General features: G+C 39.1%; 1 protein-coding gene across 4 annotated transcripts in view; it reads left to right on the plus strand.

Moving 5' to 3' along the window:
• GRIA3 (glutamate ionotropic receptor AMPA type subunit 3) overlaps positions 1-23,794 on the plus strand; it is a 293,527-nt gene that overhangs the window by 132,129 nt on the left and 137,604 nt on the right. For all 4 annotated transcript variants that reach the window (XM_082446816.1, XM_082446815.1, XM_082446817.1 and 1 more), the window contains exon 4: positions 9,044-9,231. In XM_082446816.1, coding sequence (XP_082302942.1) covers positions 9,044-9,231 — 188 coding nt within the window. The remainder of the gene's footprint in view (positions 1-9,043; positions 9,232-23,794) is intronic.

Raw genomic sequence — 23,794 nt, forward strand, 5'->3', positions numbered from 1 at the left:
GGTAAGAAGATACTGCAGTGTTAAGCTACAGTTCTGACTTGCTCAGAAATGTGAGCAAGGCTCATAGCCCAGAAGGCCCAAGACCCAAGCTCATTAAGAAATCAGTATGCTTTTTCTATTTAATTTTTGAATAGGTAATACATCTACCTGGTTCAAAGAACAAAAGTATAAAAAGATCTATAAAATCAGTGTTTATTAAGAGGCCTCGCATTTGTGGCAGCAGGCAGCATATAGAGGCAACACTCATTTGTCATCCATGTCTTCCAGGAGCTTACGCGCTGAGAGGACAGCATGAGTTGTATTTTTTAATCTTTACTGCTTTTGTACTTACAGAAAATAATACCTGCTTCTTGTAAAAAAAGACAAAAAAAAATCAAACATTACATAAATAAATGGCAGTGCAAGTAGAAGTTCTTGGTAATTCTACACCTCCGAGGTAACTACTGCCAATTCCTTCAAATTTTTTCTATACACAAACAAATGTGTATTTTTTTTTACAAAAATGGAACTACACTATAAACGCTATTTTGCAGCTTTTTTCTATGTAACAGTATATTGCAGAAATGTTTTCTTTTGTTATATAGAGATTGAGCTATCTTTTTAACAGTAGCATAGTATTCCATGTATATGTGCTATAATTTATTTATCCAGTTCTATTTTGAATTTTTAAATGTCTGTCGTACAATTCTTCAAATTGGTTTCTCCACTGCTTGTAACTGATTTACCTTGATTTAAATCTACTCATCTCTGGAGAATTTATGACTAGTCAGTAATGGAAGCTTCATGGAAGAAGAGGCATCCACAAAGGTCTACAGGTAGTAGGAGATGCCAGGGAAAGGGACAGACAAGTGCAGTTGCCTTGAGTAGGTAACAATGAGAGCAGTGCATAAGTGGACAAGACCGTCTTCCAGATTTGAGCAAATGTGAAAATAGGGGAGAAATGGAGACGGGGCTGGGGTGAAGGATTTTAAAAACAAGGGAGATAAAAGCAGGTTGGAATGGAATGAGTCTTGATACATGGATGGTAAGTTATTATAGAGCAAAGGTTTTATGAAGAGAATTGACATGCTTTAGTTGAATCCAAGCTTGAAATTAATTAACAATATAATGTGGCTATTTAGAAGTATTAGCAATCCTAGGCTGCTAAAATAACAGCCCATATCCAAAGCAAGCAATAATCAACATTGGTTAAATCACATGTGAATTATCAGGATCAATAAAATATTGACAGATGTCCATAGGAGAGAGACAGAACAGTGAGGGAACCTATTATCATGTCATGAAACTAGTTGTTGAAGGACTGGGACATTTTTAGCCTGAAGAAAAGAAAGATAATGCGAGATAGGCATATGCTGTTTTTAAAAATGTGAAGGACTGTCACATGGAAAAGGGGTTAAATTTGTCTCTTTGGTTCCAAAATGGTAGAATAGGACTAACAAGCAGAGATTACAAGAATGTAGGTTTTGACTCAACAGACAAAAAACTTGTATTTTGCTAAAGGGTGTTTTTTTTTTATTTAACAACTTTATTGGAGTAAAATTGCTTTACATTGTTGTGTTAGTTGCTGCTGTATAACAAAGTGAATCAGCTATACGTATACATATATCCCCATATACCCTCCCTCTTGCATCTCCCTCCCATCCTCCCTATCCCACCCCTCTAGGTGGTCACAAAGCACCGAGCTGATCTCCCTGTGCTATGCAGCTGCTTCCCACTAGCTATCTATTTTACATTTGGTAGTGTATATATGTCAATGCCACTCTCTCACTTCGTCCCAGCTTACACTTCCCTCTCCCCGTGTCCTCAAGTCCATTCTCTATGCCTGTGTCTTTATTCCTGTCCTGTCCCTAGATTCTTCAGAGCCTTTTTTTTTTGATTCCATATATATGTGTTAGCATACAATATTTGTTTTTCCCTTTCTGACTTACTTCACTCTGTATGACAGTCTCTAGGTCCATCCACCTCACTACAAATAACTCAATTTCGTTTCTTTTTATGGCTGAGTAATATTCCATTGTATATATGTGCCACATCTTCTTTATCCATTCCTCTGTTGATAGACACTCAGGTTGTTTCCATGCCCTGGCTACTGTAAATAGAGCTGCAATGAACATTATGGTACATGACTCTTTTTGAATGATGGTTTTCCCACGGTATATGCCCAGTAGTGGGATTGCTGGGTCGTATGGTAGCTCTATTTTTAGTTTTTTAAGGAAGCTCCATACTGTTCTCCATAGTGCCTGTATCAATTTACATTCCCACCAACAGTGCAAGAGGGTTCCGTTTTCTTTACCCCCTCTCCAGCATTTATTGTTTGTAGATTTTTTGATGATGGCCATTCTGACTGATGTGAGGTGATACCTCATTGTAGTTTTGAAATGCATTTCTCTAATGATTAGTGATGTTGAGCATCCTTTCATGTGTTTGTTGGCAACCTGTATATCTTCTTTGGAGAAATGTCTATTTAGGTCTTCTGCCCATTTTTGGATTGGGTTGTTTGTTTTTTTGATATTGAGCTGCATGAGCTGCTTGTATATTGTGGAGATTAATCCTTTGTCAGTTGTTTCATTTGCAAATATTTTCTCCCATTCTGAGGGTTGTCTTTTCATCTTGTTTATGGTTTCCTTTGCTGTGAAAAAGCTTTTAAGTTTCATTAGGTGCCATTTGTTCATTTTTGTTTTTATTTCCATTTCTCTAGGAGTTGGGTCAAAAAGGATCTGGCTGTGATTTATATCATAGAATGTTCTGCCTATGTTTTCCTCTAAGAGTTTTATAGTGTCTGGCCTTACATTTAGGTCTTTAATCCATTTTGAGTTAATTTTTGTGTATGGTATTAGGGAGGGTTCTAATTTCATTCTTTTACATGCAGCTGTCCAGTTTTCCCAGCACCACTTATTGAAGAGGCTGTCTTTTCTCCATTGTATAGTCTTGCCTCCTTTATCAAAAATAAGGTGACCATATGTGTGTGGGTTTATCTCTGGGCTTTCTATCCTGTTCCATTGATCTATATTTCTGTTTTTGTGCCAGTACCATACTGTCTTGATTACTGTAGCTTTGTAGTATACTCTGAAGTCAGGGAGCCTGATTCCTCCAGCTCCATTTTTCTTTCTCAGGATTGCCTTGGCAATTCGGGGTCTTTTGTGTTTCCATACAAATTGTGAAATGTTTTGTTCTAGTTCTGTAAAAAATGCCATTGGTAGTTTGATAGGGATTGATTGAATCTGTAGATTGCTTTGGGTAGTAGAGTCATTTTCACAATGTTGATTCTTCCAATCCACTAACATGGTATATCTCTCCATCTGTTTGTATCATCTTTAATTTCTTTCATCAGTGTCTTATAATTTTCTGCATACAGGTCTTTTGTCTCCTTAGGTAGGTTTGTTCCTAGATATGTTATTCTTTTTGTTGCAATAGTAAATAGGAGTGTTTTCTTAATTTCACTTTCAGATTTTTCATCATTAGTGTATAGGAATGCAAGAGATTTTTGTGCATTAATTTTGTATCCTGTTACTTTACCAAATTCATTGATTAGCTCTAGTAGTTTTCTGGTAGCATCTTTAGGATTCTCTATGTATAGTATCATGTCATCTGCAAACAGTGACAGCTTTACTTCTTTTCCGATTTGGATTCCTTTTATTTCTTTTTCTTCTCTGATTGCTGTGGCTAAAACTTCCAAAACTATGTTGAATAATAGTGGTGAGAGTGGGCAACCTTGTCTTGTTCCTGATCTTAGAGGAAATGATTTCAGTTTTTCACCATTGAAAACGATGCTGGCTGCGGGTTTATCATATGTGGCCATTATTATGTTGAGGTAATTTCCCTCTATGCCTACATTCTGGAGGGTTTTTATCATAAATGGGTGTTGAATTTTGTCGAAAGGTTTTTCTGCATCTATTGAGATAATCATATGGTTTCTCTCCTTCAATTTGTTAATATGGTGTATCATGTTGATTGATTTGCGTATATTGAAGAATCCTTGCATTCCTGGGATAAACCCCACTTGATCATGGTGTATGATCCTTTTAATGTGCTGTTGGATTCTGTTTGCTAGTATTTTGTTGAGGATTTTTGCATCTATGTTCATCAGAGATCTTGGCCTGTAGTTTTCTTTCTTTGTGACATCTTTGTCTGGTTTTGGTATCAGGGTGATGGTGGCCTTGTAGAATGAGTTTGGGGGTGTTCCTCCCTCTACTATATTTTGGAAGAGTTTGAGAAGGATAGGTGTTAGCTCTTCTCTAAATGTTTGATAGAATTCGCCTGTGAAGCCATCTGGTCCTGGGCTTTTGTTTGTTGGAAGATGTTTAATCACAGTCTCAATTTCAGTGCTTGTGATTGGTTTGTTTATATTTTCTATTTCTGCCTGGTTCAGTCTTAGAAGGTTGTGCTTTTCTAAGAATTTGTCCATTTCTTTCAGGTTGTCCATTTTACTGGCATATAGTTGCTTGTAGTAATCTCTCCTGATCCTTTGTATTTCTGCAGTGTCAGTTGTTACTTCTTTTTCATTTCTAATTCTTTTGATTTGAGTCTTCTTCCTTTTTTTCTTGAAGAGTCTGGCTAATGGTTAATCAATTTTGTTTATCTTCTCAAAGAACCAGCTTTTAGTTTTATTGATCTTTGCTACTGTTTCCTTCATTTCTTTCTGATCTGATCTTTATGATTTCTTTCCTTCTGCTAACTTTGGGGTTTTTTTGTTCTTCTTTCTCTAATTGCTTTAGGTATAATGTTAGGTTGTTTATTTGAGACGTTTCTTGTCTCTTGAGGTAGGATTGTATTGCTATAAACTTCCCTCTTAGAACTACTTTTGCTGTATCCCATAGGTTTTGGGCTGTCGTGTTTTCATTGTCATTTGTTTCTAGGTATTTTTTCATTTTCTCTTTGATTTCTTCAGTGACTCTTGGTTACTTAGTAGTGTATTGTTTAGCCTCCATGTGTTTGTATTTTTTACAGTTTTTTTCCTGTAATTGATATCTAGTCTCATAGCGTTGTGGTCAGAAAAGATACTTGATACGATTTCAATTTTCTTAAATTTCCCAAGGCTTTATTTGTGACCCAAGATATGATCTATCCTGGAGAATATTCCATGAGCACATGAGAAGAAAGTGTATTCTGTTGTTTTGGGATGAAATTTCCTATAAATATCAATTAAGGCCATCTTGTTTAATGTATCATTTAAAGCTCATGTTTCCTTATTTATTTTCATTTTGGTTGATCTGTCTATTGGTGAAAGTGGGGTGTTAAAATCTCCTACTATTATTGTGTTACTGTCAATTTCCCCTTTTATGGCTGTTAGCATTTGCCTTATGTATTGAAGTGCTCCTATGCTGGGTACATAAATATGTACAGTTGTTATATCTTCTTCTTGGATTGGTCCCTTGATCATTATGTAGTATCCTTGTCTCTTGTAATAGTCTTTATTTTAAAGTCTATTTTGTCTGATATGAGAATTGCTAGTCCAGCTTTCTTTTGATTTCCATTTGCATGGAATATCGTTTTCCATCCCCTCACTTTCAGTCTGTATGTGTCCCTAGGTTTGAAGTGGGTCTCTTGTAAACAGCATGTATACAGGTCCTGTTTTTGTATCCATTCAGCCACTCTATGTCTTTTGATTGGAGCATTTAATGCATTTACATTTAAGGTAATTATCAATACGTATGTTCCTATTACCATTTTCTTAATTGTTTTGGGTTTGTTATTGTAGGTCTTTTCCTTCTCTTGTGTTTCCTGCCTATAGAAGTTCCTTTAGCATTTGTTGTAAAGCTGGTTTGGTGGTGCTGAATTCTCTCAGCTTTTGCTTGTCTGTAAAGGTTTTAATTTCTCTGTTGAATCTGAATGAGATCCTTGCTGGGTAGAGTAATCTTGGTTGTAGGTTTTTCCCTTTCATCACTTTAAATATGTCCTGCCACTCCCTTCAGGCTTGCAGAGTTTCTGCTGAAAGATCAGCTATTAACCTTATGGGGATTCCCTTGTATGTTAATTGTTGCTTTTCCCTTGCTGCTTTTAATATTTTTTCTTTGTATTTAATTTTTGATAGTTTGATTAATATGTGTTTTGGCGTGTTTCTCCTTCGATTTATCCTGTATGGGACTCTCTGTGCTTCCTGGACTTGATTGACTATTTTCTTTCCCACATTAGGGAAGTTTTCAACTATAATCTCTTCAAATATTTTCTCAGACCCTTTCTTTTTCTCTTCTTCTTCTGGGACCCCTTTAATTTGAATGTTGACGTGTTTAATGTTGTCCCAGAGGTCTCTGAGACTGTCCTCAATTCTTTTCATTCCTTTTTCTTTATTCTGCTCTGCAGCAGTTATTTCCACTATTTTATATTCCAGGCCACTTATCCGTTCTTCTGCCTCAGTTATTCTTCTATTGATTCCTTCTAGAATATTTTTAATTTCATGTATTGTGTTGTTCATCATTGTTTGTTTGCACTTTAGTTCTTCTAGGTCCTTGTTAAACATTTCTTGCATTTCCTCCATCCTATTTCCAAGATTTTGGATCATTTTTACTATCATTACTCTGAATTCTTTTACAAGTAGACTGCCTATTTCCTCCTCATTTGTTTGGTCTGGTGGGTTTTTACCTTGCTCCTTCATCTGCTGTGTATTTCTCTGTCTTCTCTTTTTTCTTAACTTACTGTGTTTAGGGTTTCCTTTTTGCAGGCTGCAGGTTCTTAGTTCTCGTTGTTTTTGGTGTCTGCCCCAGTGGGTAAGGTTGGTTCAGTGGGTTGTATAGGTTTCCTGGTGGAGGGGACCGGTGCCTGTGTTCTGGTGGATGAAGCTGGACCTCATCTTTCTGGTGGGCAGGACTGTTTCTGGTGGTGTGTTTTGGGGTGTCTGTGAACTTATTATGATTTTAGGCCGCCTCTCTGTTAATGGGTGGGGTTGTGTTCCTGTCTTGCTAGTTGTTTGGCATAGGGCGCCCAGCACTGGAGCTTGCTGGTCGTTGAGTGGAGCTGGGTCTTAGCGTTGAGACAGAGATCTCTGGGAGAGCTCTCACCAATTGATATTACGTGGGGCAAGGATGTCTCTGGTGTTCCTATATCCTGAACTCAGCTCTCCCACCTCAGAGGCTCAGGCCTGACACCTGGCCAGAGCATCAAGACCCTGTCAGCCACATGGCTTTTGGGAAGTCTGAGGTCTTCTGCCAGCGTTCTGTAGATTTTCTGTAGGAGTTGTTCCACATGTACGTGTATTTTTGATGTATTTGTGAGGAGGAAGGTGATCTCCATGTCTTACTCCTCTGCCATCTTGAAGGTCCTCCTAAAGGGTATTTTTTAAAGTTTAGTTTAAATATAGCAAAGATGCCCTGTGTGATTTCATTACCAGTATTATTCAGCGAACGCTTTCTTCATAAATAGAAGTAAAATTCAACCTAGTCCTTGCTGAATTTTCATAAATTCTTAATTACTGGGATTCAAAATAATGAGGCCTCATTGCACATTTCTGAAGAAGGATTTTCAAATACTTTAATCTTTTCCTTCCTATATTTATTTCTTAATCTCATGCTTTGGCCCACCATGTGCCCTCAACTCCCACCAAAGCAGAGAGCACATTGAAAACCCACACAAAAATGTAAATCTGAGAAATAAATATGTGTGGTTGGTTTAAAAAGAGTAAGAATTAACATTTAAAGCAATGGTAATTTACTCTGATCTGTAATTTTGAGCTCCTGTGCTGAAATTGCTCATTTGGAAATTACCAAGTGCTTGGGTCTCATTTGTGATCTTCTTCCTGCATACACCCAGCACACAATGGAGTCGTAATGACCGGCTGAGTCACTGCTGCCATCTCCCCGAAGCGTGTTCTCCAAATGTCAATACCATTTTCTATGGTGCAGTGAAGAAGATTCCCAACCATAACCTGCTTAAAGTACAGGGTGAGCCTGAGGTGGCACAGAACCTGGAAAGTGTTCAGAGGGCAGCACAATCATCCTCCATTCTCTACTCCTCCAGTAGTCAAATTATTAGGCCACAGATCATTTTGGTCTTGGCAAGCATCCTCATTACCCACTCCCATTAATCATTACCTAAATACAAACGGAAAACAATTTAAATTTAATGGGGCAAAAGGAGCTGCTTTTGACCATATCCCAATAAAATGATGTCTATACCTGATGAAATTATACTCGGATTATGAATTCATACCAGAAGCAAAAATATAGACATGATGTAATATTAGAGACATGAATACTCTAAAAGACCAGTACATACGAAATCCCTGTGCTCTTCTGTGGTTCATACAGATATACTGTTCTTTCCAACTTCTCAAACCCTGACTCCAAAAAGGTTACCCAAAACTCAAGCATCAGATCTTTTCTCTTTCCCATGCAGGATAGATCCAGAGTGTTAGTAGTTAATGCTGTCTGATATAAATTAACTAAAAAGGAACCGAGAATCTCTAATCAAATGAATTGAGAAAGGGGAAGAACTTAGGAAGGCTTAATATGATTGAACTTTTTCATAATACTGTGAACAAAGAAACAGTACGATACCTTTGTTATAGACTGTTTTTGTCAGGTTTTCTGAGAGTTATATTGCTTGGGAAGCATAATTTACCTTGTTGGATAGTCGTATCCATGTAAGGATAAGTCATATTATAATCAGGTTCTATCTCTACCAAAGCTATTTCTAATTCTGAAGATTGTTGTTGTGGAAGATGAAAGAAATGAGCTTCAACCACAGTAGGACAGATTGTGGCCAGAAATAAGAAAGAAGCTACTGGCATTCATTCCATAAATATTTTGATAATGCCTGTCAATAAAAACAATTAGGTACTTAATTCAGTTGTGATTGCTTAAGTACAGGCTTGATAAACACCTAGCCCGGTGCCCAAAAGTTGAAGAATCTTCTTTCCTTTCAATCAGGATAGAGATGCCAACTGTCTGGAAGGTTAAGGCTGAGGTTATGAGTAAGCCTGCTGTCCACAGTGGATAAGGTTCAAGGGGACCCAATAGACTGTGCATAAAAACTCAGTAGAACCTTTAATACCTATGGAAAGATTTTTAAAAGAAAAAATAATCAATGTAGCTGTTTTCCCTTCATTCAGGATTTTCCATCCTCCAAGCGATTATGGAAGCAGCAGTGCAAAACAACTGGCAAGTGACAGCAAGGTCTGTGGGAAACATAAAGGACGTCCAAGAATTCAGGCGCATCATTGAAGAAATGGACAGGAGGCAGGAAAAGCGATACTTGATTGACTGCGAAGTTGAAAGGATTAACACAATTTTGGAACAGGTACGTTTGAGATTTATTCCACGCCCAGCCAACCTGTTAAATCATCAACCTGAGGCAGTTCCCATATCTGCTAGTAAATTAAGTAGCCAACAGACTAAACTTGCCAACAGTTTTGATAGTCTCTCTAATCCTTTTTTCCTCCCCAGTGGCTGCAGAAAAGGAGAGAGAGAAATAAAAGAAAATCCAAGCTGTTGAAAATTGCATACCATGATTAATCTGGTAGTCTCTGCAATTTAATGCTACTTATCAGATAAACACACCCTTTCACACCTCTGTTTCACAGATAGCTGACTATTTCAAAGTAATCCCCTTCCTTTCGACACCTTCCTCCCAGCAAGGAACAGACAAGGGATTAGGCAGGGCAGAAGGGTAGGGTTTTTGTTTCAGGGGCCTAGTTGCAAAGTATCAGAGCAGTATTCACTAGGTTTGAATTTGTGGATATTTTTGAAGAATATCCCTCTGGTTTGAAAGAGAGAGCAAGAGAGAATGAATGAGAATATGTATATATATAATTGCAGACCATTTTTAAAGTAAGATGGCATATGAGAAAAAAATGTCTATGGTTTTTAAAATGTGAAAAAATGTGAAAAAGCATCAGACTGGGGAAAAATACAATTCAATGGACCAAAATATATTCATTATTAATCTTGGATATTTAAATTTAAGACTGAAACATATTAGAAGAGTTGTTTTACCCTAAGCCAGATGGATATTCTGTTTGGAGTAAAGAGTCAAATAGAAATGTGGTGAAAGTTTATTATTTTCCTTAGAAGTCTCAGTTTGCCAGTTAATAACAAAGTGCCTATGCTGCCATAAACAAAACTGTAAGGGAAACGTTTCCATTCTAATTCGATCCCAGTGTACCTAGGGGCCAAAACAACTTCAGAGATTGAAATTATAGTGAGCAGCCATTGCTTGGGAGAGCTGTTTTATAGCAAATTAAGTATTAACAATTTGTCAGATATGCCCCCATAAGAAGAGAATGCAAAAAAAAAAAAAAACACCAGTAAGAAAAGGGAAGGGAGGGGATGGGAGAGAAGAAAAACGAGGGAGGGAGGGAGGAAGGAAGGAAGGAAGGAAGGAAGGAAGCACTGACTCTGCATCACAGAGATACAAAGCTGTCCCCATCTCTAGTGAATCAACCTCACAAAAAATCTAGAGCACTAGCCTGGCTAAATCAAATTTCCCAACTAACATTCTCTTAAGCTCCCCAAATGATACACCCCTCCCTTCCAAAAGAAAAAAAAAACTGCTTTTGATTTTCTTAGATCTTGAAAGTGAAGAATCAGGTCAGTGATGTTGGTGTATGTACTACATGCCCTCTAAAATTTTATACCAAAATAGCCTCTTAGTGGGTGACCTACTTAATAGCCTAAAGCAGAGGAACATCCTCCTTGTCATACTTTGTTTTCCTTCTTTTGTGCTACTGACTTAGGCTTCTTGAATAGTGTACATTCTGATAAATCTTTGGGGTTTTATAGGACCTTATACTGGAGTCTGGAATTTTTCAGCATGACGTAGTAGAAAAAGCAGTGGGTAGAGCTGTGAATTCGATATAGCTGTGGGATCTTGGGCACTTAAAATATCTATGCCTCCGTTGTGTCATCTACATAACGGGCAATAAAATTTGCTCTTCGTCACATGATTGCTATCATTACTTTGAAAAGCATAAAATGCTATAGAAAAAAATCATTATTACTAAACATATTCAGGAAAACTAAACTAACATTATTCGAAAACCCTGTCCTCTCTTTTTTTTAAAAAAAAAACATCTTTAATGGAGTATAATTGCTTTACAATGGTGTGTTAGTTTCTGCTTTATAACAAAGTGAATCAGTTATACATATACATATGTCCCCATATCTCTTCCCTCTTGCGTCTCCCTCCCTCCCACCCTCCCTATCTCACCCCTCTAAGTGGTCACAAAGCACAGAGCTGATCTCCCTGTGCCATGTGGCTGCTTCCCACTAGCTGTCGATTTTATATTTGGTACTGTATATATGTTCATGCCACTCTCTCACTTTGTCAAAGCTTACCCTTCCCCCTCCCTCTATCCTCAAGTCCATTCTCTAGTAGGTCTGTGTCTTTATTCCCGTCTTGCCACTAGGTTCTTCATGACCTTTTTTTTTTTCCTTAGATTCCATATATATGTTAGCATACTGTATTTGTTTTTCTCTTTCTGACTTACTGCACTCTGTATGACAGACTCTAGGTCCACCCACCTCACTACAAATAACTCAATTTCGTTTGTTTTTATGGCTGAGTAATATTCCATTGTATATATGTGCCACATCTTCTTTATCCATTCATCCGATGATGGACACTTAGGTTGCTTCCATGTCCTGGCTATTGTAAACAGAGCTGCAATGAACATTTTGGTACATGATTCTTTTCGAAGTATGGTTTTCTCAGGGTATACGCCCAGTAGTGGGATTGCTGGGTCGTATGGTAGTTCTACTTTTAGTTTTTTAAGAAACCTCCATACTGTTCTCCATAGTGACTGTATCAATATACATTCCCACCAACAGTGCAAGAGGGTTCCCTTTTCTCCACACCCTCTCCAGCATTTATTGTTTGTAGATTTTTTGATGATGGCCATTCTGACTGGGGTGAGGTGATACCTCATTGTAGTTTTGATTTGCATTTCTCTAATGATTACTGATGTTGAGCATTCTTTCATGTGTTTGTTGGCAACCTGTGTATCTTCTTTGGAGAAATGTCTATTTAGGTCTTCTGCCCATTTTTGGATTGGGTTGTTTGTTTTTTTGATATTGAGCTCCATGTGCTGCTTGTATATTGTGGAGATTAATCCTTTGTCAGTTGTTTCGTTTGCAAATATTTTCTCCCATTCTGAGGGTTGTCTTTTCATCTTGTTTATGGTTTCCTTTGCTGTGCAAAAGCTTTTAAGTTTCATTAGGTCCCATTTGTTCATTTTTGTTTTTATTTCCATTTCTCTAGGAGTTGGGTCAAAAACGGTCTGGCTGTGATTTATATCATAGAATGTTCTGCCTATGTTTTCCTCTAAGAGTTTTATAGTGTCTGGCCTTACATTTAGGTCTTTAATCCATTTTGAGTTTATTTTTGTGTATGGTGTTAAGGAGTGTCTTAATTTCATTCTTTTACATGTAGCTGTCCAGTTTTCCCAGCACCCCTTATTGAAGAGGCTGTCTTTTCTCCACTGTATATGCTTGCCTCCTTTATCAAAGATAAGGTGACCATATGTGTGTGGGTTTATCGCTGGGCTTTCTATCCTGTTCCATTGATCTATATTTCTGTTTTTGTGCCAGTACCATACTGTCTTGATTACTGTAGCTTTGTAGTATACTCTGAAGTCAGGGAGCCTGATTCCTCCAGCTCCATTTTTCTTTCTCAGGATTGCCTTGGCAATTCGGGGTCTTTTGTGTTTCCATACAAATTGTGAAATGTTTTGTTCTAGTTCTGTGAAAAATGCCAGTGGTACTTTGATAGGGATTGAACTGAATCTGTAGATTGCTTTGGGTAGTAGAGTCATTTTCACAATGTTGATTCTTCCAATCCAAGAACATGCTATATCTCTCCATCTATTTGTATCATCTTTAATTTCTTTCATCAGTGTCTTATAGTTTTCTGCATACAGGTCTTTTGTCTCCTTAGGTAGGTTTATTCCTAGATATCTTATTCTTTTTGTTGCAGTGGTAAATGGGAGTGTTTTCTTAATTTCACTTTCAGATTTTTCATCATTAGTGTATAGGAATGCAAGAGATTTTTGTGCATTAATTTTGTATCCTGTTACTTTACCAAATTCATTGATTAGCTCTAGTAGTTTTCTGGTAGCATCTTTAGGATTCTCTATGTATAATATCATGTCATTTGCAAACAGTGACAGCTTTACTTCTTCTTTTCCGGTTTGGATTCCTTTTATTTCTTTTTCTTCTCTGATTGCTGTGGCTAAAACTTCCAAAACTATGTTGAATAATAGTGGTGAGAGTGGGCAACCTTGTCTTGTTCCTGATCTTAGTGGAAATGGTTTCAGTTTTTCACCATTGAGGACGATGTTGGCTGTGGGTTTGTCATATATGGTCTTTATTATGTTGAGGTAATTTCCCTCTATGCCTAATTTCTGGAGGGTTTTTATCATAAATGGGTGTTGAATTTTGTCTAAAGCTTTCTCTGCATCTATTAAGATGATCATATGGTTTTTATCCTTCAATTTGTTAATATGGTGTATCACGTTGATTGATTTGCATATATTGAAGAATCCTTGCATTCCTGGGATAAACCGCACTTGATCATGGTGTATGATCCTTTTAATATGCTGTTGGATTCTGTTTGCTAGTATTTTGTTGAGGATTTTTGCATCTATGTTCATCAGAGATATTGGCCTGTAATTTTCTTTCTTTGTGACATCTTTGTCTTGTTTTGGTATCAGGGTGATGGTGGCCTCATAGAGTGAGTTGGGGAGTGTTCCTCCCTCTGCTATATTTTGGAAGAGTTTGAGAAGGATACGTGTTAGCTCTTCTCTAAATGTTTGATAGAATTTGCCTGTGAAGCCATCTGGTCCTGGGCTTTTGTTTGTTGGAAGATTTTTAATCACAGTTTCAATTTCGGTGCTTGTGACTGGTCTGTTCATATTTTCTAGTTCTTCCTGGTTCTGTCCCGGAAGGTTGTGCATTTGTAAGAATATGTCCATTTCTTCCAGGTTGTCCAGTTTATTGGCATATAGTTGCTTGTATTAATCTCTCATGATCCTTTGTATTTCTGCAGTGTCAGTTGTTACTCCTCCTTTTTCATTTCTAATTCTTGATTTGAGTCTTCTCTCTTTTAGTCTTGATGAGTCTCGCTAATGGTTTATCAATTTTGTTTATCTTCTCAAAGAACCAGCTTTTAGTTTTATTGATCTTTGCTATTGTTTCCTCATTTCTTTTTCATTTATTTCTGATCTGATCTTTATGATTTCTTTCCTTCTGCTACCTTTGGGGTGTTTTTTTCTTCTCTCTCTAATTGCTTTAGGTGTAAGGTTAGGTTGTTTATTTGAGATGTTTCTTGTTTCTTGAGGTAGGATTGTATTGCTATAAACTTCCCTCTTAGAACTGCTTTTGCTGCATCCCATAGGATTTGGGTCATCGTGTTTTCATTGTCATTTTTTTCTAGGTATATTTTGATTTCCTCTTTGATTTCTTCAGTAATCTCTTGGTTATTAAGTAGTGTATTGTTTAGCCTCTATGTATTTGTATTTTTTACAGATTTTTTTCCTGAAATTGATATCTAGTTTCATAGCATTGTGGTCGGAAAAGATACTTGATACGATTTCAATTTTCTTAAATTTACCAAGGCTTGAGTTGTGACCCAAGATATGATCTATCCTGGAGGATGTTTCATGAGCACTTGAGAAGAATGTGTATTCTGTTGTTTTTGGATGGAATGTCCTATAAATATCAATTAAGGCCATTTTGTTTAATGTATCATTTAAAGCTTTTGTTTCCTTATTTATTTTCATTTTGGATGATCTGTCCATTGGTGAAAGTGGGGTGTTGAAGTCCCCTACTATGATTGAGTTACTGTCGATTTCCCCTTTTATGGCTGTTAGTATTTGCCTTATGTATTGAGGTGCTCCTATGTTGGGTGCATAAATATTTACAATTGTTGTATCTTCTTCTTGGATTGATCCCTTGATCATTACATAATGTCCTTCTTTGTCTCTTGAAATAGTCTTTGTTTTAAAGTCTATTTTGTCTGATATGAGAATTGCTACTCCAGCTTTCTTTTGATTTCCATTTGCATGGAATATCTTTTTCCATCACCCTCACTTTCAGTCCGTATGTGTCCTTAGGTCTGAAGTGGGTCTCTTGTAGACAGCATATATACGGGTCTTGTTTTTGTATCCATTCAGCTAGTCTATGTCTTTTGGTGGGAGCATTTAATCCATTTACATTTAAGGTAATTATCGACAGGTATGTTCCTATTACCATTTTTGTAATTGTTTTGGGTTTGTTATTGTAGGTGTTTTCCTTCTCTTGTGTTTCCTGCCTAGAGAAGTTCCTTTAGCATTTGTTGTAAAGCTGGTTTTGTGGTGCTGAATTCTCTTAGCTTTTGCTTGTCTGTAAAGGTTTTAATTTCTACGTCAAATCTGAATGAGATCCTTGCTGGGTAGAGTAATCTTGATTGTAGGTTTTTCTCCTTCATCACTTTAAATATGTCCTGCCACTCCCTTCTGGCTTGCAGAGTTTCTGCTGAAAGATCAGCTGTTAACCTTATGGGGATTCCCTTGTGTGTTACTTGTTGTTTTTCCCTTGCTGCTTTTAATATTTGTTCTTTGTATTTAATTTTTGATAGTTTGATTAATATGTGTCTTGGCGTGTTGCTCCTTCGATTTATCCTGTATGGGACTCTCTGTGCTTCCTGGACTTGATTGACTATTTCCTTTCCCATATTAGGGAAGTTTTCAACTATAATCTCTTCAAATATTTTCTCAGTCCCTTTCTTTTTCTCTTCTTCTTCTGGGACCCCTATAATTCGAATGTTGGTGTGTTTAATGTTGTCTCAGATGTCTCTGGGACTGTCCTCAATTCTTTTCATTCTTTTATCTTTATTCTGGTCTGGAGTAGTTATTTCCACTATTTTATCTTCCAGGTCACTTATCCGTTCTTCTGCCTCAGTTATTCTGCTATTGATCCCTTCTAGAGAATGTTTAATTTCATTTATTGTGTTGTTCATCACTGTTTGTTTGCTCTTTGGTTCTTCTAGGTCCTTGTTAAACGTTTCTTGTATTTTCTCCATTCTATTTCCAAGATTTTGGATCATCTTTACTATCATTACTCTGAATTCTTTTTCAGGTAGACTGCCTATTTCCTCTTCATTTGTTAGCTCTGGTGGGCTTTTGCCTTGATCTTTCATCTTCTGTGTGTTTTTCTGCCTTCTCATTTTGCTTAACTTACTGTGTTTGGGGTCTCCTTTTCGCAGGCTGCAGGTTCTTAGTTCCCGTTGTTTTTGGTGTCTGCCTCCAGTGGGTAAGGTTCGTTCAGTGGGTCGTGTAAGCTTCCTAGTGAAGGGGACTAGTGCCTGTGTTCTGGTGGATGAGGCTGGATCTTGTCTTTCTGGTGGGCAGGTCCGCGTCTGGAGGTGTGTTTTGGGGTGTCTGTGACCTTATTATGATTTTAGGCAGCCTCTCTGCTAATGGATGGGGTTGTGTTTCTGTCTTGCTAGTTGTTTGGCCTAGGGTGTCCAGCACTGTAGCTTGCTGGTCCTTGAGTGGAGCTGGGTCTTGACATTGAGATGGAGATCTCTGGGAGATTTTCGCTGTTTGATATTATGTGGAGCCGGGAGGTCTCTTGTGGACCAGTGTCCTGAACTTGGCTCTCCCTCCTCAGAGGCACAGCCCTGACGCCTGGCTGGAGCACCAGGAGCCTGTCATCCACATGGCTCAGAATAAAAGGGAGAAAAAAACGAAAGAAAGAAAGAAAGAAGAAGATAAAATAAAATAAAGTAAAATAAAATAAAGTAAAATAAAATAAACTTATTAAAATAAAAAATAATTATTAAAAAAATTTTTTTAAGTAATAAAAAAAAAGAAAGAAGAGAGCAACCAAACCAAAAATCAATCCACCAATGATAACAAGTGCTATAAACTATACCAAAAAAAACAAAAAAACAATAAAACGGACAGACAGAACGCTAGGACAAGTGGTGAAAGCAAAGCTATACAGACAAAATCACACACAGAAGCATACACATACACACTCCCAAAAAGAGAAAAAGGGGAAAAAATATATATATCATTGCTCCCAAAGTCCACCTTCTCAATTTGGGATGATTCGTTGTCTATTCAGGTATTCCACAGATGTAGGTTCATCAAGTTGATTGTGGAGATTTAATCCGCTGCTCCTGAGGCTGCTGGGAGAGATTTCCCTTTCTCTTCTTTGTTCGCACAGCTCCCGGGGTTCAGCTTTGGATTTGGACCCACCTCTGCGTGTAGGTCACCTGAGGGCGTCTGTTCTTTGCTCACACAGGACGGGGTTAAAGGAGCAGCTGATTCGGGGGCTCTGGCTCACTCAGGCCGGGGGGAGGGAGGGGTACGGATGCGGGGCGAGCCTGCGGCGGCAGAGGCCGGCATGACGTTGCAGCAGCCTGAGGCGTGCCGTGCGTTCTCCCGGGGAAGTTGTCCCTGGATCACGGGACCCTGGCCATGGCGGGCTGCACCGGCTCCCGGGAGGGGAGGTGTGGAGAGTGACCTGTGCTCGCGCACAGGCTTCTTGGTGGCACAGCAGCAGCCTTAGCATCTCATGCCCGTCTCTGGGGCCCGTGCTGATAGCCACGGCTCGCGCCCATCTCTGGATCTCCTTTAAGCGGCGCTCTGAATCCCCTCTCCTCGCGCACCAGGAAACAAAGAGGCAAGAAAAAGTCTCTTGCCTCTTCGGCAGCTCCTGACTTTTTCCCGGACTCCCTCCCTGCTAGCTGTGGCGCACTTACCCCCTTCAGGCTGTGTTCACGCCGCCAACCCCAGTCCTCTCCCTGCGATCCGACCCGAAGCCCGAGCCTCAGCTCCCAGCCCCCGCCCGCCACGGCGGGTGAGCAGACAAGCCTCTCGGGCTGGTGAGTGCTGCTCGGCGCCGAGCCTCTGTGCGGGAATCTCTCCGCTTTGCCCTCCGCACCCCTGTTGCTGCGCTCTCCTCCGTGGCTCCGAAGCTTCCCCCCTCTGCCACCCGCAGTCTCCGCCCACGAAGGGGCTTCCTAGTGTGTGGAAACCTTTCCTCCTTCACAGCTCCCTCCCACTGGTGCAGGTCCCGTCCCTATTCTTTTGCCTCTGTTTTTTCTGTTTTCTTTTGCCCTACCCAGGTACATGGGGAGTTTCTTGCCTTTTGGGAGGTCTGAGGTCTTCTGCCAGCGTTCAGTAGGTGTTCTGTAGGGGCTGTTCCACATGTAGATGTATTTCTAATGTATTTGTGGGGAGGAAGGTGATCTCCACGTCTTACTCTTCCACCGTCTTGAAGCTAACTCCCTGTCCTCTCTTTTAATGTCTCACTATCTTCCTTTCTTCTCTATGCCCATTCACAGCATCTCTCATAATACTTTCTATACAATTTTTCAGGGAACATAGTTCAACGAAAAATTTTAACAACACTCAAGTAAGGCTAGAGAGTTAATTTCACTTATTCTTTCCCCTCTTTCAAAAAATTGTCATAAAACTATCTACTCATGATTGCTTTCTTCACCATTTAAGGAATTTCTACTAGGCCATTAAGTACTGTGAGGTAGGAGTCATGTTTGTCTTGTTCACTATTGGTTATTCAGTGTCCAGTAGAGTACCTGGCACAGCGTGTTGGATGGAAAGATGGATGGGTGGATGAATGGATAGATGGATGATTATTGAACAAGCACATTTCAGTAAGTTCTACTGTGATTTTGCTGTGCTGCCAACAAAAGGCAAAATGGTGCCCACCGCCACATGATGTGATTATTAAAGTACACATTTTCTCAAAGGTTTAAGACGGTAGCTCTGTGCTCAAGCTTGTTCTGATATCATGAATTTGCCAAAATTTATTTCTTTATATAAAAATAGATTTCTCATTAAATGAATTATTAAAAGCAACAAATTCAACATAATATTTCTTTAGAGTAAACATTTTTAAAAATAAATTGACTACTAAGATACAGAGATACCCACTTTTTCTTATTGGTTCCCAACCATTCTTGACAAACTTATTCACTATACAGATTCTAGTTAGAAAGATAACATTTATAACTCAGATAGTATCAAATCCTCCCCAAAAATGCTCCCATCCTCCAAAGGTATTTTCAACTTTGAGTTTATTCTCATGGAAGGAAACTTCTATAGTCTCCCATAAAATGATACTTCGTGCCACTATTTGAGGTAGAAGAACCTGTTACACCACTACAACCCTATTCCCTATAGATGAGATTATGTCATAAAGTAAATTCATATTGTATTCTATAGCTAATGGTGTTAATGCAAAGACCTCAATATGGTACAATTTTTCAAATATAAGCAGGTTTTCAATATACTACTATATAGCATAACCTCCTCATTTCATGATTTAAGTTCTAATTTTCCCTATGAATGTTCAAACATTTATGGGGTAAATCAAAATTATTCCAATGTTTCTTTCCAAAGCTCTTTTTTTTTTTTAATCTCTTTCAATTCTTCAGACCACAGCAGGAAAAAAGATTCAATTAGGTGCTATTCTGTCTTTACTATTTCTCCTTAACAGTTAATCTATGAGGAAATTATTCCAAACTTATAGCTGCAAGAATTAACACACAAAAGGGCAGAGCCAGAGACAGTTGAAACCATGAAGGGTTGTCAGAACTCACAGAGAATATTTAGAAACTGCAGATCTTGAATCCAAGAATTAAGAGCAATTTCCATAGGAAGATTTAGGTGTCCTAGGAAGAATGAACCATTGACCTGACCTGATACAGCATTCCTATTACTGTATTGTATTCATGAGGCCCTCCCCACTGGTGGACAGCTGCCCTACTTCAATGACCAACCTAAACATTCACTTTTGAAAAAGTTGCCTCTCACAGAGTTATCTACCCATGACTGAATAGATCCTCCATCCCAGTGGTGTGTCTACCTGTGGACAGCTTTTGAAGGTCAGGCCCCATAAAATGAATGGCTCTGTTGGATGTTTAATATTTATCTGCATGGATTCTGTCACTTACTAGCTGTGTGACCTAGAGCCAGTTACTTAACTCTCTGAGCCTCCATTTCCTGGTTGTAAAATGGAAATGATAACTGTACCCCAATGAGTTAATATATGCAAAGCATTCAGAAAAGTTCCTGACACATAGTGTTTACATCGTGCTTTGATGCTAAACAAAGGGTTTTCACATAGATTATTTCATTTGAGCCTCACTATGGGAGGCAGGCAGGGCAGATGTGTTTATCCTAAATTTACAGATGATAAATTGATGCTTAGAGACATTTAGATGATTTGCCCAAATGTAGCTCTCAGCCCAATCCTAGTAAGTGGCAGAGCAAGGATGAAACTCAAGTCTTCTGACTCCTAGTCCAGTGCTCTTATGCCTGCACTACACCATCTTCCTTAATTTTAAGTCATTTATTAAATATTTAGCCAATGCCAAACCCTAGATTAGGCCCGCTCATCAGGTTACATCTTAGAACAACTGAAAAGCGATTGGACAAGATCCTGAGAAGCTCAGCAAAAAAGGATAAAAGCATTAGAAAATAGGGCCTATGAGGAAAGGCTAAATGAGCTGGGGTTGTTTAGCCTGGTGAAAGAGAGCCAAGAGGCAGTTTAATCACTATCCTCAAGTATAAAGAGTTATCATAAAGAGAGCACTGACCAACCGTTCTGCAGGCCTAAGGACAGTACCAGAGTGAATGAGCTTAACTAGACTAGGGAGAGAGTCAGCATGAGAAAGTACTCATTACAAGGAGAGAGGAAACTGGAGGAAAGTAAAATCTCACCAGCTAGGGAAGAAGTGAGAGAGTGGCATGGACATACATACACTACCAAACGTAAAATAGATAGCTAGTGGGAAGCAGCCACATAGCACAGGGAGATCAGCTCGGTGCTTTGTGACCACCTAGCGCGGTGGGATAGGGAGGGTGGGAGGGAGACACAAGAAGGAGGGAATATGGGGATATATGTATATGTATATATATAGCTGATTCACTTTGTTATACAGCAGAAACTAACACGCCATTGTAAAGCAGTTATACTCCAATAAAGATGTTAAAAAAAAAAATCTCACCAGCTAGGGCTATATGAATGTGAGGCCATTCTGAATTAGAATAGTCAGATCTAGAACAGTTTTAAGATTGTTTTCAGGAATATACAAATATTCCAAGTTAATCCTCTGTGTTGATAAGTAAATATCCTTATAGAAGACTTATTTTATTAAATAGGTAACAATATTTCCTAATTGCCTATTCATTGGATATATTTTCCCTGTTTTTTTTTGGCTGCACCACGCAGCATGTGGGATCTTAGTTCCCCCACCAGGGCCAGGGATTGAACCCGTGCACCCCACCCTCACCCCCGCGCCTGCAGTGGAAGCACAGTGTCTTAACCACTGGACCGCCAGGGAAGTCCCCCCCTTCGGTCTTTACCATGTTTTTATTTTTTCATAGATAATTCAAAGGTAAATCTCAGCATAGCCCCTGCTTGAATTATAGCATATGCAAACTTAATGGAGTCCAAACCAATATGTTTCAATGTGCTGTGCAGAAAAAATATAGAACGTCTGATTTCCCCTAGAAATATTTCAAGCTAAAATCACCTCCTCATGGAAAGTAGTGCTTCTTAAGGACAGAATCCTGAAGCAGGTCAATCTCTTAGGTTCCTTTCATTTGACCTTGACTGTCACTTCAAAAACAGTCATTTTAAGAAACGAAACATCCAAGTTAGTAAGTCAAGTTTCTAAAGATGACAGTTTAAACCAGATGAACAATATTAGGGGCCCTTGTAAAGTATGAGGCTATAACACAAAGGACACACTGCTCGCTCCAAAATACGTCTAGCGCTTTGGGTCACTTACAGCGCTGTTGCCAATGGCTAGACCTCAGTCAACTGAAATAAAAGTGTTAGAGGCTTATGTCCTCTCCTTGCTTCACCTTCCACTCAGCACATACTGGTACTGTCCAGTTCCTCTCCCCTTTTTGCTCCCACTCTGTCTCAGCCCTTACTCTCAATGATCCTTGTACAACATTGAGCTGACTTGCCAGTCCATATGACGGTTTGAGGGTATCCTCTTCTCTTCTTGGAACGTTGTGTGGTACGGTTGAATAAACACAAACTTGGGAATCAAACAGACGTGACTTCAAATCCTAGCTCCCTCACCTCCCTGTTGCATGACACTGAGGAAAGTGACAATTTTTTGAGGCTCAATTTTCTCATCTTAAAAGACTATTCCGGGGCTTCCCTGGTGGCGCAGTGGTTGAGAATCTGCCTGCCAATGCAGGGGACACAGGTTCGAGCCCTGGTCTGGGAAGATCCCACATGCCGCGGAGCAACTGGGCCCGTGAGCCACAGCTACTGAGCCTGCGCGTCTGGAGCCTGTGCTCCGCCACCAGAGAGGCCGCGATAAAGAGAGGCCCGCGCACCGCGATGAAGAGTGGCCCCCGCTTGCCACAACTAGAGAAAGCCCTCGCACAGAAACGAAGACCCAACACAGCCATAAATAAATAAATAAATAAATAATTTAAAGTTAATGTCTAATATGAAAGACAGAGATAAAAGTGAACTAAAAAAAAAAAGTGTTAAAAAGACTATTCCACTACCTTCCCTTCATGGGATCCACATGAATTGGGAGGTTCAAACAAGGTAGCATGGGAAGAGCACCTAGCACGGGGCTTGGCGCCCAGTAGGCACTTAATAACTGGTGACCATAGCTATTTGCTCATGAGCGGTAGGGTTTTGTGCTTATGAAGATGAGTTATTTAGGGGCTGTTGTTCAAGAACAGTGTCCTCATGGATCTTCCAAGATATCAGCTCAGTCTAAGGTCTTATCATGAGAACAGAGTCTAAGACTTGAGCTATGCTGAGTTCTCACTAATATGTTTAGCATGCTAGACAACCTGGTTTTTCTCCAATGTAACATTGGGTAAGACACATTGATTGATAAGCCCAAGGACTATCTGAGAATTAACTAGATTTTTCGGCGTCACTTAAAATAATTAAAGACACTACAGCCTTGAGCTACATATGACAACTGGGCATTTTTAATAACAAATATGTATTAAGTGCTTACAATGTTCCAGATACTATTTTAATCAATGTGGGCGGATATGTGCCCGTTTCTATATCTCATGTGAGTTAATCCTCATATTAGCCCCAAAAGGCAGATGGGAATATTATCTCCATTTAACAGATGAAGGAATTGAGACTTAGAGGTCATACGGCTAATAATCGGTGGAGCTAGAGCTTGAACCCAGGGAATCTGGCTCCAAATGCTGTTAATCACTACACTAATCAGCCCTGCATCTGACAGAGGTTTTCAATCGGAGTAGATTCAACCAGAGGTTATAAGAGATAAACATCCTGATGAAGCCTGGGGCAGCAGCTTTGTTTACAACAAGCATTGTTAAACAACAAGAATTTCACAGATGTTTTCTCCACTTGACAAGGATCCATGTTCCATTAACACACGGAATTGAAAATGTGCCCCTTAAACCTACCCAGGTTCATTTACTTGTGTTGCCAAAACAATCTAACTATGCAATGGGCTCCACAAGAGTAGGAGTAAATTGTGAGGGATGCTTTCTCAGAGTGATATGTAAGTACAACTAGAATTTCCATCTGCGTGCATTCATTCTCAGATAAAGAACCACAGTCTTCATTATTTTACCAAAAACTGCCCTAAGGGTTGTGCATTTCCTCCTTCCCTTACTAGGGAATAACTTGAACGTAACTGGCAAAGTCCGGAAGGTACAATTCCCCTTCCCTCCATTAACTCCTGGAAAAGCAAGCATAAAATAAGACTGGTTCTGGGAAAGCATAAATGCCCATAGGATAAGTATTTGGGGTGGGTGCTCAGCTTTTCTGGGCCACTAGACTTGAGCACCCAGTATCACCCTTAAACCCAGGTGATAAGGACT

This window comes from Balaenoptera physalus (genome assembly GCF_965194825.1).
Source record: "Balaenoptera physalus genome assembly, chromosome: X".
NCBI lineage: Eukaryota > Metazoa > Chordata > Mammalia > Artiodactyla > Balaenopteridae > Balaenoptera > Balaenoptera physalus.